The sequence below is a fragment of the Ascaphus truei genome, chromosome 3 (assembly GCF_040206685.1).
Source record: "Ascaphus truei isolate aAscTru1 chromosome 3, aAscTru1.hap1, whole genome shotgun sequence".
NCBI classification, from domain to species: Eukaryota; Metazoa; Chordata; class Amphibia; order Anura; family Ascaphidae; genus Ascaphus; species Ascaphus truei.
In genome coordinates this window covers 30,978,920-30,993,959 of record NC_134485.1, presented here as the reverse complement: position 1 = coordinate 30,993,959, position 15,040 = coordinate 30,978,920, and the positions used below count along the sequence as shown (strand labels likewise).

At 43.7% G+C, this 15,040-nt stretch overlaps 1 protein-coding gene across 6 annotated transcripts in view; it reads right to left on the bottom strand.

Moving 5' to 3' along the window:
* GRIK1 (glutamate ionotropic receptor kainate type subunit 1) overlaps positions 1–15,040 on the bottom strand; it is a 376,065-nt gene that overhangs the window by 48,112 nt on the left and 312,913 nt on the right. For all 6 annotated transcript variants that reach the window (XM_075593906.1, XM_075593909.1, XM_075593911.1 and 3 more), the window contains one exon: positions 10,760–10,983. In XM_075593906.1, the coding sequence (XP_075450021.1) occupies positions 10,760–10,983 (224 nt within the window). The remainder of the gene's footprint in view (positions 1–10,759; positions 10,984–15,040) is intronic.

Below are 15,040 nucleotides of genomic sequence, written 5' to 3'. Positions count from 1 at the left end.
GTATGTTCTTACATATCCAATAGGGTTTATATTAACCACCTACATGTATTCTGAAACAAAATGATGTTATGGTATGCGTAACAGAAATCCTTTGTTTTATTAGCTAAATGTAACGGGTCTAGGGCCCCCCACCCAAACTCATATTGGCCCCTGTGGTCTATCCAGCCCCCATTACATGGTCGTGTCTGGTGGTGCACCTGTTGGCAACAGGACTCCTGAGTCTCCTGCCTGATGGTGTTCGGGGATTGTCAACACAGACAGGTAGCTGAGGAAGTGTGTGCGAGTCCTACCTATATCACGTGCAGCGCCTCCACCTCATCTGGATCTCTGTGTCCGCAGGGAGATGGTTCTGATGAGGAACTTCTCTGTGGTGCCATCCTCTGTAGAGTAACTCCAGACTCACACATGAGGGTATCTTTTATCAAGAGCATATTTATTGACATCTTTATGGGCCAGCTGCCCCTCACAGCCAGCTTCTTAGCCGCACATTTTGGTTCTGCTGTCACTTTGAAAGGTACGCCCTTCCAATGGAGTGGCATCCCCTCTCCCAGTAGGGAGATAACCCCTGTGCCAGGTCCCTGGACACAGTGTAGGCCTTGTGGCTGGTTAACTTTGAACTGCGCCACTAGTTACTGCACTAGTGGTCCCTGCACACTCAAGTCTCAACCCAGACTTGTTCCTCTGTTCAACACTAACTTTGGGCAGTGCAGTGCCTTATATACTTCAGGAACTGTCACAGCTCTGATGTCACTAACAATGGACTCAGAGTATGCAGCCACTCTCCTCCATGTATATGACACCTCACCAGGGTGTGAGGGCAAACCTCCATGATTACTGCTGGCAACCCTGTAACTTACCAGGCTTACTGCCAGCAGGAGTGGTACTGCAGACCATTTTACAGAATGGCTACAATCTCCCCCTGGTGAATCCCCACTGTCCCGGCTGGGACCTAAATTTGGTGTACCTTAGTCCGGGAAGCACTGTAAAATGTAACACATAATTATTCAGAACAACATCACTGTTTTCATAATTAACGGTCTTAGTGCTCACTGACCAGCATGGGCACTATATCAGAAACAGATCTCGCTATCCTGTCTCCCTAATAACAGTGGCAAGTGTCTGGCTTCTTTACTTCCCGACCCGCCATATCGGTAACAGTAATACTGTATTCCCGGGGTAATCAACTCTCAGGTCTATACACAGCCTTGTGCATATATATACTGCGCCCGATACTCCATACTCGCATTAGCTGGGAGATTCTTTCTTCTGCCCTACGCCCAGTAATCGCGCCCCTTTATTCACCATATACATTTCGATGGTTTCCCGCAACCATCCGTCCCTCTGATCCTCTATCAAGCATGAGGGGTTCGGGGACATAGGGGTACTCTAACCCATGCGAGCTCTTGTATTTCGACACAATGGCCCTTTCTGCCCGGCTAGTCCGTATCAGCTTAGTGTTACCCGCTCTCCCTGGCATCACCCATGACAGGGGTTCATCCGGTTCCACCGGATCTCCCAATCTACCTTGACCCAATGGCTCTATTAGCCCACGACTAATGTCATACCATTGATCCTGCATTGCTTTTAACTGATCCTCCTCCGTAAACTCCCCCTTAGCCCACCAATAATCTACCACCTCATCTCGCTCCAAGATGAACCTGGTTCGATCCAGCCATGCCTCGTATCCTCAAATAAGGGGGCCCACCACCGGGTCTCCCTAATCTCTCTGGAGCTGACTCCACTGACTCTCCCTCTTCTAGTTCCCCCCAGGAGGACACCCCGGATGTCCCGGCAGACCGGAACTGAGATCCTACCCTCTTGGGCCTACTCTCTAGTGTGACACTCACAACACTTAGGCAGTAACTCGACACGGACACTTGCCAAGAGTACCTCCCACCCGCCGACCCATCATCAGATGTAAAGCAGTCCAGGCTCTCCCCAGTCCGTTCCTCGGAGGTGACTCGGGACTCCCCAGACATCCCCGGGCTCGAAGATGACCCACAGGAAAAGGTGACAGGGGTCGGGGGTTTAACTAGGGCCTGGGGTTGGGCATAGGGACGGACAGTCGGTATTCGCGGGGCTACGACCCGCTCTTCACCGCTACCTGGTCCGGTGCCACCACAGGGGCTCTCTGCTGCTCCGGTCTCGCTGCTCTCAGGCTTCCGCAGGGCCTGTCAGCTCTTCTTCAAGCTAGGCGATCGTGTAACCCTACTCAATCGGAAGGGCGCAGTCATCGTTCCATCTGCTCCGCCACGGTCACCGGAAGTGGCATCCGTGACCGTACTGGACGCGCCGCCATCTTGGGTTGGGTCCCCAAGCGAGACCTCTTCCTCCACCACGACATCCGGTAGATCAGATCTCCTCTGCGGCACCGCTTGGGCCGGGCACCGCCCTTCCTCCGCCATTGCCACCCTCGGAGCCTGGTAGAAGCAAGGACTATGCTTACCGCTCCGTGGAGTCGGGGTGGATCTGCCGCCGCCATCAGAACCGCTGGTCACCACGGCCGTGGGACTTTGCCTCTCTGGTTGCCGCTGTACGGGCGATACTCTACTTCGTTCATTTACGACACAGGTGGGTGGTGCCTTTTTGGTAGTACTGCTGCAGTGGCTCGCCAACGGTCGTGTTATTACTGCGGTAGGAACTGCAGGTTCCTCATCCGAGGAATCCAACTCCGATTTATGGAGGGGCACTCCGCTCGGTGATCGGCGGTGAGCCTCTCTTTTATCACCACGTCGGTGACTGTCTCTCTCATCGGGCTCAGCTTTGATAGCCGGCCCCGATCCCCTTTCTCCAGGATCCGTAGACTCCCTCCAAAGCGCACCGGGGAGTTTCGCCGATAGCATGGCTACATCTCCTCCGGCCTCTACTGCCTGGACTGGTACAAAGGTTGGCATTGGCCACAGATATTGAAGGCCATATTGCGCGCCTTGCACTGTAGTACTCACGGCACCCCCCGGCAGGCGACACTGTAGGCATAGGCACGCCACTGTCTCGGTACCAGTCACTCGAAGTACCAGGAAGCCTCCTGGAGCCGAGTAAGGCTGAGTCGATATCAGGGATCCTTCGTCGGGTTTGCAGGCCATGGTCACTATGGGAGGCACTCTCACTAGTGATCTGTTCTGCTTGCTGGCTCCTCACAACTGAAGTGCAGGGGCTGGTTTGCCAACCCCTCCTCCAGCTATCTCCATCCGCATCCGTGAAAACTGGAAACCACTCCCCCTGGTTGAGACTAGGGGAAGGTCCCTTAAAAATGTCGGATGACCCAGCACGGAGGCTGAGCTAGTCATAGTCCATGTGGGCGCGGATCAAGCTTTCGCGCCATACTCCCCATCAGGGTGGGGCTTTCCTGTTGGCGCCACTCCTGGCCAACTCTCTGCAAGTTTAGCATTTGCAACATTTTCTGCAACTGGCCCACGCGGTTTCCCAGAGAAGCGGGAACCGCCATTTTGGTTTGCACTGTCAATCTCTCGAACGATTGAGGTAGCTATTGACTGTTTGTACGTCGACTGACAAGCAAGTCCATCATGTTTCCCAAATTTCACTACAATGTCCTCCTCACTGTCCTCAGGGTTAACACCCCAAGGTCCTAGGCATGAACACCACGGCGCGGCCACAGCTTTCGCGCCACTCCACAGCAGGCTCACAAAAGTCGCTTCTGTAGCTTGCTCTTCACCCGCACACACGCCATGTGCGTTCTCTCCATCTGCCTCCGTCTGTCATTTTGGACCTTCTGCACCGCGCAGATCCTCCAATCTTGTGGTCGCCATTTGGTTACTGTGTTCGTTCGGAATGTACATGGAGCTCCTCTCTGCGGGGCAGCTGCCATACCGATACAACAAAAATGCCTTGATGCACCACCTTGTGTACCTAACGTAGATCTGACTCGTATTTGCAATACCTCAGGCTAGGCTCACTCTTTCTGTGTCTGTTGTATCTCCTTCTGTGGTCTGGAATGGGCTAGAGTACTCTGGCTCTTCCATGCAGTACTTGGGCGTCTACCTACTGTTGGTCAGTCTAGCGCAGACCCTCTCCAGGATTCCTGACCTAGTTAAAAGTCTATCCCTTTAGGCATCCTACCCTAGCACTACCTCAAGGTGACTTGGACAGCTATAGCCCAGCTCCAGCCCCACTAACTCCTTGCAGGATCCCAGGTCATCCGTGCGGTCTGCAGCTCCAGCAGCTCCCCTGACTGCACCTGGCTCCGTCCCACGCAGCACAAAGTGGCAGCAGACACTCTCCCTGTTTCCCAGTGTGCCTAGCAAAAGCCTGTCCTGTTGACAGGTATATCAGCAGCGCCTCCAAATGTAACGGGTCTAGGGCCCCCCCACCCAATCTCATATTGGCCCCTGTGGTCTATCCAGCCCCCATTACATGGTCATGTCTGGTGGTGCACCTGTTGGCAACAGGACTCCTGAGTCTCCCGCCTGATGGTGTTCCGGGATTGTCAACACAGACAGGTAGCTGAGGTAGTGTGTGCGAGTCCTACCTATATCACGTGCAGCGCCTCCACCTCATCAGGATCTCTGCGTCCACAGGGAGATGGTTCTGATGATGAGCTTCTCTGTGGTGCCATCCTCTGTAGAGTAACTCCAGACTCACACATGAGGGTATATTTGATCAAGAGCATATTTATTGACATCTTTATGGGCCAGCTGCCCCTCACAGCCAGCTTCTTAGCCGCACATTTTGGTTCTGCTGTCCCTTTGAAAGGTACGCCCTCCCAATGGAGTGGTATCCCCTCTCCCATTAGGGAGATCACCCCTGTGCCAGGTCCCTGGACACAGTGTAGGCCTTGTGGCTGGTTAACTTTGAACTGGGCCACTAGTTACTGCACTAGTGGTCCCTGCACTCTCAAGTCTCAACCCAGACTTGTTCCTCTGTTCAACACTAACTTTGGGCAGTGCGGTGCCTTATATACTTCAGGAACTGTCACAGCTCTGATGTCACTAACAATGCACTCAGAGTATGCAGCCACTCCCCTCCATGTATATGACACCTCACCAGGGTGTGAGGGCAAACCTCCATGATTACTGCTGGCAACCCTGTAACTTACCAGGCTTATTGCCAGCAGGAGTGGAACTGCAGACCATTTTACAGCATGGCTACATAAATGAAAGGGATAATTAGAATCAGGTGTTTAAAAATGTACGTAGAGCTTCAGTTGTGAGTTTGGGAGGCCTCATCCTATATAAAGATCAGAAACTTTGTGAGTTTTGTCTTCACCATACAGGTGTGTGGAAACACATCATGCTACTATCAAAAGAAATCTCTGAGGACATCAGAAAAGTAGTTATTGATGCTCATCAGATAGAAAAAAAACTTAAAAGCGCTAATGTGTGATAACTACAATTTAGTGTAAGTGAGAGTATAGTGTTATTAAACATAAAATAAGAATGTGACAACCAATCTTGATGCTCATCAGTCTAGAAAGTGTTACAAAACCATTTCAAAGAATTTGGCGCTCCACCAATTCACTGTCAGACTACAAATCAGGAAATGTCAAGATCACAGTCACTCTACCCAGAAGCGGTCATCCTACCAACATTTCTCCAAGAACAAATTGGCAAATCCTCCAGGAAGTCACAAAGAACCCCAACATAACATCTGCAGGCCGCTCTCGCCTTGGCTAATGTGAGTGTTCATGACTTAACTTTCAGAAAAAGACAACAAGAATGATGTTCATAGAAGGATAGTCAGGAGGAAACAACGGCTCTCACAAATGAACATTGCGGCCGTCTGAAATTCGCCAAAGAGTACACAGATGATCCACAAGACTTCTGGAACAATGTTCTCTGGACAGACGAGTCAATAGTAGAACTTTTTGGCCTCAAGGAGAAACGTTATGTTTGGAAAAAACAAAACACTGCATTCGAACAGAAGAACCTCATCCAAACCGTCAAGCATGGTGGTGGGAGTGTGATGGTTTGGGGTGGTTTTGCTGCCTCATGACTTGGACGGCTTGTCATCATTGACACAACCATGAATTTTGAATTGTATCTGAAGATTCTAGAGGAGAATACCATCCGTCCGTGAGCTGCAGCTGAACCCGAAAGTGGGGCATGAGTTGAATCAGTTCTGTAAGCAGGAATGGGTCAAAATTCCTCAAAACCGATGTGAGAGACTGGCCACCACTTACAGGAAATGCTTAGTTGAAGTAATTGCTGCTCAAGGGGGTGCCACCAGGTACAGAATCTAAAGGTTCACATTCTTTTTCACACATAGATATTGAATGTTGCACAATTTGTTGATAAATGTTGAAACAGTATCATGTTTTAGTGTCATTTGTTTGATCAGGTTATCTTTATCTATTATTAGGGCTTAAATTAAGATCTAATATCATTTTATGGTTAAAATATGTGACATATGTGAAAATTCTAAGGGTTTCCAAATTTTTTCTCACCCCGCAAGGGATTCTGGGAAATGACATGCAAATGAGCAGACCGTGTCACCTTTTGCCTGAAATCCATTTTTACATGGAACCCATGTAAGCAAATGCACGCTGTTAACACAGCTTTTAAGTACAGCATGGGAATCAGATGCAAAGCCAGATTTCAGGCAAAAGGTGACATGGTGTGCTCATTTGCATGTCATTTCCCAGAATCCCTTGCTGCAGTGGAAGTACTGTATGCTAGGTGATAATGGTGAAAGGCAGGGTTGCAGACCTGTCTAAGACATGTAAATGTGCTCACAAGTGATCTTTGTATTTGCTATATGCAATATGGTGGAGGTTTCTTGTTGCCTTTTTCATCCACCGTAGCTTAAAATGTTGTGATATATATATATATATATATATATATATATATATAAAATTGAATGTATTAGATTTTCCTTAATAACACTATTACTATGCCCTATATGTGTATGCTAAAAATCCCTCTAAATAAATAGCCCCCTTTGATTACTATCCCCAGCACCTTTCTTTCAATCAAGTACATTTTGTGAATGGTTTCTGGCCCTTCTTTAATGCATTGAGAAGGGGTAATGCACAGCAATGTTGCATTAACCTCAATTCAAGTGGATAGAATTGAATGTATTATGTAAACTGTGCAATAGCCTACTGTACTTCTCACGGTAAAGTAAGACCAGGAGCCATAAGTGCAAGGGCGGCATTACTGCGGTTTTGAAAGACCCGTAGCCAGGCCACAAAGGATTAAAAAAAAAAGCATTATTTTATAAATGATATATGTATGAAATACATTATAGATCAGATGTAGCTGCAGAAGTGGATAGCATGGGTTTAACTGTGGAGAATGCTGTTGGAGAGAGGTGGAGCAAAGAGTGAAATATTTCAGTATTCCTTGATCAGAGTAGGTAGAAAGTTTTTTGGAAAGGGGAACCGATTGCAAGCATGCTACTTGCTTTGTATGTATGCAATCCTGGATTACTGGCAATGTTTTAATGTTTAAAATAATTAAAGAAAAAAATATATACAGGCATACCCCGCATTAACGTACGCAATGGGACAGGAGCATGTATGTAAAGCGAAAATGTACTTAAAGTGAAGCACTAGCTTTTTTCTACTTATCGATGCCTGTACTGTACTGCAATCGTCATATACGTGCATAACTGATGTAAATAACGCATTTGTAACAGGCTCTATAGTCTCCCTGCTTGCGCACAGCTTCGGAACAGGTAGGGGGCCGGTATTGTTGTTCAGGACGTGCTGACAGGCGCATGCGTGAGATGCCGTTAGCCTATTGGCCGATATGTCCTTACTCGCGAGTGTACTTAAAGTGAGTGTCCTTAAACCGGGGTATGCCTGTATATATATATATATATATATATATATATATATATATATATATATATATATATATATATATATGCGAAAGGAAACAAAAGGCACAAACCACTGAAAACAATGTATAAACTAATAAAAAATAAATGGATAATGTACTAGTCCAAAAGTCCAATCAATGGGATCCGGATATATGTTTGAAAAAAAAAAAAGAAGAGGGAGAAAAAGTGAAATAAATAAATAAATGTTGGGTGCTTGCAATCTTTTAATTTTTTTGTCAGAGCAGCAGAAAGACCTTGCAAAAGTAATGCACTGGATATCGGTTCAGCGGGGGAGAATGGAGGCTCTCCCTTGCTTCCACATGGTGGATTGGTTGGGAGAGGTGCTGGTATTGCCTCTGCTAGGTTACTGGGTGTGGTGCTTGGTGGTAGAGTTTTGGAGCTGTCCTCTCATTGAGGTAGAGGCAGCACTAAAACTCAATGGTGTGCAGCAGTGCGTGGTGGTATCCTCTCAAGGAATGTTGGTTATGGTGGAATGTTGGTTATGGACTTTGGATTGGCCCAACGAGCAGGTATGGCTGGGGCCTGGTATACAAGTTCGTCTGGAACTCTACATATACATGGTCCTGGCAAGGTCCTCTAAATTTATGTACAGTGTTAGATTGTAAATACAGTACTGTGGCTATTTTCACCCACAATTGTGTTTTGGTGTTTTGGGAGTAGGAGTGGAACACAGGGAGTTATGGATGGCCACAAGACAAAGGGGCAATTAAGGATTCCGCCAGTCATGAAATGTTGGGAGAAGCTACTGTAAATAAAGTAAGGGAGGGTCAGAAGGTCTTCTGTTGCTAAACAATCGACTTTCACTGGAGAATTTCTCAGTTGTGTCCTTCTACTGTACTTAAAGGGATTATTAAAAGGGAATTTTCAGTAACACATTCATTCAATTCCCTCAATTAATTAGAAAATAACAAATTCCCTTTACAAAATGCGGAAAATGAGCCCCTCTGAGTCTATGTAATACTTGGCAAACCTGCTTGTAGAGATTGTTGTTCCTTCCCCACAGTAACATCAGAGCATGTCTATGGCATTTATAATCGCACAGCACCTCTAATTGCCAATGTCATGCCAAATACATTTTAATTACTGTTCCAACATTATGATTAATCTCTGAATGTATTAACTCTTGTAACTCAGGGGGCTAGGTAAAGCTGAAGTAATGAAACCAGATTGTAATAAATCCACTAATTAACAAGCAAATATTCTGAGATGACTTTGAACATACTGAGAAAAAAAAAAGAAAATCAACAAGTTTTAGCATTATTTTGGAATAGCAAAAGCACATCAGGCTTTTACTAATTGTTCTGGGGAAAAGGCAGATTAAGTCAAACATTCCATGTTTGCATGTGACATATGGTGTGCATCGTTATCCAGGTTATGAGGTCATCTATCAAAGTACTCCGGCTGGATCACTCTAAACCAAGGGTGTTCAGGAGTTCCCCTGAACTTGCTTACATCTACTACAAAGATGCCAAGTCAAGGGGAATTAAAACCAGGACCAACCTGAAAAACAATGATAAAGAAAAAAAAAATGGGCATGATTTTTTAACTCAATAACTTCCCTTAAAAAAAAATTATAAGTCATTTTATCTCCCTGTGCCTCAGGCACGAAAAACATAGATTGTAAGCTCCATGGGGCAGGGACCTGTGCCTGCAAAATGTCTCTGTAAAGCGCTACGTAAAACTAGCAGCGCTATACAAGAACATGCTATTATTATTATTATTATTATTGACTATTGACTTTGCTTGCTCTTTTATAAATGCTCTTTTGCAACTGGAAAACTGATGTCCTTACCAGGCTATAAAATTATCACTTTGCATTGAAAACTCCCCCAAACAAATCTTTGTTATTTTCCATTTCTTTCACCGTTTTTGTAATTCATCACTATTAGAAAGTGGGAATCACTTTTGTGAGATGTACTGTATAGCCCGTCTTTTTTTTTTTTTTTAGCGAGGAGCTGGAAAGAATAACTACAACTGCCTACAACATTTATCTTCTGGGGGGAAAAAAGGGGGTTGATAGAAAGTACTACAGTATATCATAAGGATTTCCAGGTGCAAACTGGGGCAAATAAACGGAACCAGATTTGATTACGGAAACCAATATAATTTGGGAAATGTGGTGCATTGTTTTTGCAACAGACTTTCCCTGGTTTAGCAGCCAGGAAACTTTGATAAATTACCTGTTTTGTATCAATTTTTTGTATGTTTTTCTGGAATACAAAAGTGATATAACTTTACTACATACATTGACACCAGATAACTCCATTGTGTCAATATTGTTATAGATTTGTACAGATTTGATTAAAAAACAAGAAAGCAATTTTACTGTATTCATTTATGTTCCCAACATCCCACTTTGTTAGAATTACAATTAGCACTGCTCTATACATTAAAGTAAGGGTTCATAGTTTTCTGCTCGATGTATTTTCCATTTCCCAGAGCTTGTTCTCTATAAAGAAACCATCATTTAGAGACTCGTACTTGCATGGTTATATAGTGCTGCCTGTCATATCTAAACCACAAAAACTATATCCTTCCTCATAATAAAATGTAGAAAGTTCAATGGGCATCACAGTGGTAGATAGGAAGATAGCAACTGAAATTATTGGGAGGCACAGATAATAGTTTTCATCTGTTGAACACTAAGTAGAAAAGCTTCAGCTGTTTGGATGTCTGTAGTCATACAGAATACTGATTTACACTGCAACATGAAAACAGATGTGATTTGTTTTTTGACAGATAGAATTTTAGTTTAGTCTACTTAATAATTTAGTTTATTACCCCTAATTCTACATATCGTTTATACCGTACTCAAGAGTACAACACTTCAATGCAAGAGGCAACAGTCTTTTCAGCAATGAAGAGAAGCAGGTAAGCAAATACTGTACTCTTAATGCGAGCGAGTAATGTCTCGGCCCAAATCACTTTCATTAGCTAATGCAAATAGACAGCGACTTACCTTGCAATGACAAACAAGACACAACTCACTCCCAGACAGGCAAGCAACACATACATCCAGATATCAGGAGAGAGAGGATTGAGGAAAGAAAAGACACCAGGGTTTGTACCATTGGGCTTCCGATACAAAATGCTGATACCCAGTGTCATGAAGGGCTTGGAGAAATCTATAACCTTCTCTCTGACGTATGTGATAGTAAGAGGAGCAACAGCCAGATCCGCTTTCTGTGAAAAGAAACCACAGTGAACAATTGGGACTGGTTGGTATTGTCTGCACCTTGTGCACTCACTTGTAACCACTATCAATGTAACAGGATTTGGGTTGCCTTTCCGTTATATGATAATGGGGAGTGGGGGAGTGGGGGAGTGGGGGTGTAGAATCCCTTGGGCACTGAAACTAGAGTTAAAGGGGTCAGGCTCTTGACTGCAGAACTGGGTCAAATTAAGTGCAAGTTAAATGCAAAAATGAGCACCATATTTTATCAAAGGAAGCAATACGAGGTTCCCATTGATAAAGCGAGTGCAATTCTATTGCCCTGGTTCTGCCCAAGTTTTGTACTTTAGTACAGGGGTGCCTAACGCAAGTCCTCAAGGGCCACCCGCCCTTTCAAGGTATCTCTGCTTCAGCACAGGTTGCCCAATCAGTGGCCCGGTCATGAGTTCCCCATAGTCATAATGACTGAGTCACCTGTGCTGAAGCAGAGATATCCTGAAAACCTGACCTGTTGGTGGCCCTTGAGGACTGGAGTTGGCCATCCCTGCTTTAGTACAAAACCGAGCGCCACCTTTGGCTTGATCTGATTCTAACTGCATTTTGCTGGTGCAAGTTTAAGAGACATATGGCTATTTTATGATTTTCTCGGCATGAAGGCATTCTATACACATCTCATCTGCAGAGATGCAGATAGAAATAAAGCGTATACAGCTGATAACTGCAAATTACACTAGTCAAAGTAAATAAAGATCATTATCTGCTTCTAGGTGTTAATGGTAAAATCTTTTCAAATAGATTCTGAGAAAATCAAGAAAAAAACATATCCTTGAAATATATGGCACTCTAAATGTAAAAATTCTGATAATATGCACTTAATCATTAGGTTGTGAATTATTTCCTATGAACGCTGTCATATCCATCCCTGATGATAACAGCAGATAGATCACTTTAAATTGGTAAAACATAACAAATAAAAAGCAACCGTCGGCGTATAAAGGAAAATCAAGTCAGGTAGCCTCTTTACTGCTTTCACAATCAAGGACATTTTAACATTACACTATATATATATATATATATATATATATATATATATATATATATATATTAGAAAAGAAAAAAGAGAGAGAGTGCATGCCCCATAGCATAATACAGTACATTTATTGGGAAAGGGGAGGGGGGGGGGGTTAGAAAATCCACTCACAAGGGTAGGTTAAAATCAAGCAGTGTGTGAGATATATCACCGCCAACTCTGGTCACTCAGCCTCCAGACCCTGCAGTCCAAATCTCACTTGAAGCTGCTGGTAGATGTTCTCTGGTGCATGAGTAGAAAGGCTCCTTAAAATCAATGATGCAGACTTTGAGTTTTAGGAAAATCTCCAATCTCTGCTGGTTTGCAAAAGGGTTGCAACCCTTTGAGAAAGTCACAGCACGTGACGAAACGCGTTAGGGAACGGAACTGCGTCATCACGCAAGCGCATGACAGGCCGGATCGAGCGCGAACATCTACCAGCAGCTTCAAGTGAGATTTGGACAGCAGGGTCTGGAGGCTGAGTGACCAGAGTTGGCGGTGATATATTTCACACACTGCTTGATTTTAACCTACCCTTGTGAGTGGATTTTCTACCCCCCCCATTCCCAATAAATTTACTGTATTATGCTATGGGGCGTGCGCTCTCTCTCTTTTTTCATTTCTAATAGGTATCTTCTGGATGTGGTTCATCCTATTTGAGAGCTGCCGGAGATCCCCTCATACCAGGACAATTTTTTCCTATTTAAGGATTTTCACTCAAGGACTGGTTTTTATATCAATTTTTCTTTTTGCTTGTATTTTATGTTATCACATGTTTTTGGAGTGTTGTCTTAAATTGTTTTTCACGAAATAGGAGCACATAATATATGTTATATATATTTATTTTAAATTGTAGTATACACATTTATAATTTTTAGTGATTTTGCCGATTTAGAAAAATTCATTTAAATTATCATTAATAATATTTTTACACTATTTCAACACTTCTTATTTGGCGCTACTTCACTCCCTTTTCTTTTTCATATATATATATATATATATATATATATATATATATATATATATATATATATATATATACACACATATATAAATCGCCGTGCTTCTCCATGTAAGAAGGCGCATGCAGCTGGCAAAGGGATTGGCCACCATACAAATGTGAAAAACAATTCAGTATAGGGGGGTAATGGGAGCTCCAACAGTCCTAGAATATATTCTTGTGTTCATCAATAATGAAAACAGATGTGGCTCAACTGTGGAGTGGGTAAACTACTGACTGAGTAAATCAAATCACTGGAAACATAAATCTCCTGAAGGCAACAGAAAAAATGATGTATAACACACTTCGCTGTACCTCATTGGAAATTACTGTACGATAAAGTCCAGAACTCACCCCAGATTGTAGTACTGGTGACGATCCATAGTAATTAGGAATACATCTTTCAAAGGTCTTACCCACTCCTAGAGCCCACTGGATTCTTGGGGGCATATCTAGCCGTGGATTAAGTTCCAAACGAAGCCAAATAATATGCAAAAGAATGCACAGAGCAGCGCACTGCCCAGGGACACAGGTGTACAAAAATAGAAAAATAAGTTTATTGTCAATCAGACATGACAAACAAGGAGGTAAACACCCTGCAACGTGTTTCACACAACACAGTGCTTTATCAAGTGCTTTTTTCAGTGCTTTACTCCTTGATAAAGCATCGGGTTGTGTGAAACGTGTTGGAGGGTGTTTACCTCCTTGTTTGTCATGTCTGATTGACAATAAACTTATTTTTCTATTTTTGTACACTTGTGTCCCTGGGCAGTGTGCTGCTTTGTGCATTCTTTCGCATATTTTTTGGCTTCAAATGTGAAAAACAGACAGTGAATCCCTGCGCTTCTCCCTTTGGGATAGCAATAATTGGGATATATATATATATATATATATATATATATATATATATATAGTGTAAAAATCTGTATGATAAAGGAGACTTTTGGTTTACATCCTTTGGTCAAATAATGCTAAGCTTGCTAACCACGTCAAGGTAAGTCTCTATAGCAAGTCCCTACGCTAAATGCATACTAATGTTATGTGAAATAAACCAAGAAGGGAAGGGGTTAATATAGCCAAGCATATGCTTATATAACATAGTGCAGTTAAAAACTGGTATATACCAGTGAAGGTACTCTCATGTCTGCAAATAAAGTGAATAGTGAAATAGAGGGACCTTGCTGGGAGATTATATACCTAGAAGAAGGAGGGGCTATATGTATATATATATACAGTATATAGTTATTTGTACTCGTTTTCCCTGAGCATCGATGTATTAACCTTTTGACTGCCATAGAGGCCCACAGAGACACATTGGATTTGTAGCTAGAGTTTTCTTTTCCTTGATAAAAAGGTCCCAAGTATTGTGGCATGTACTTTCGATTATATGCTGTATTTCTCGCAGGTAATGTGTTCTGGCTGCTCTGTTATAATATATGTGGAATGGGAGGGTCTACAGTATGTATTAAAGGATAAAATTGGTAAAATTATGGGGCAAAATAAATGCCTGTGCTAGGTTACTGGGTGTGGTTTGTGATGGTTGAGTTTGGTGCTGTCCTCACACGGAGGTAGAGGCAGCGCTAAAACTCAACGGTGAACATCAGTGCGTGGTGGTATCCTCTCATGGAATGTTGGTTATGGTGGAATGTTTATTATGGAATATGGATTGGCCCAACGAGCAGGTACGGCTGGGGCTTGGTATACACGTTCCTCTGGAACTCTACATATACGTGGTGCTGGCAAGTTCCTCTTAATTTATGTTTGACATATTATGAATACAGTACTGTGCCTATTTTCACCCACAATTGGGTCTTGGTGTTTTTGAGTGGCAGTGAAGAGGAACACAGGGAGGTATGTCGGTTGGTATGGCCACAAGGCAAAGGGGCAATTGAGGATTCCGCCAGTCATGAATAGAGTGTTATGTTGGGAGAAGCCTAGGGTAAATAAAGTAAGGGAGTGACAGAAGTTCTTCTGTTGTTAAAATATTTACTTTCAGTGG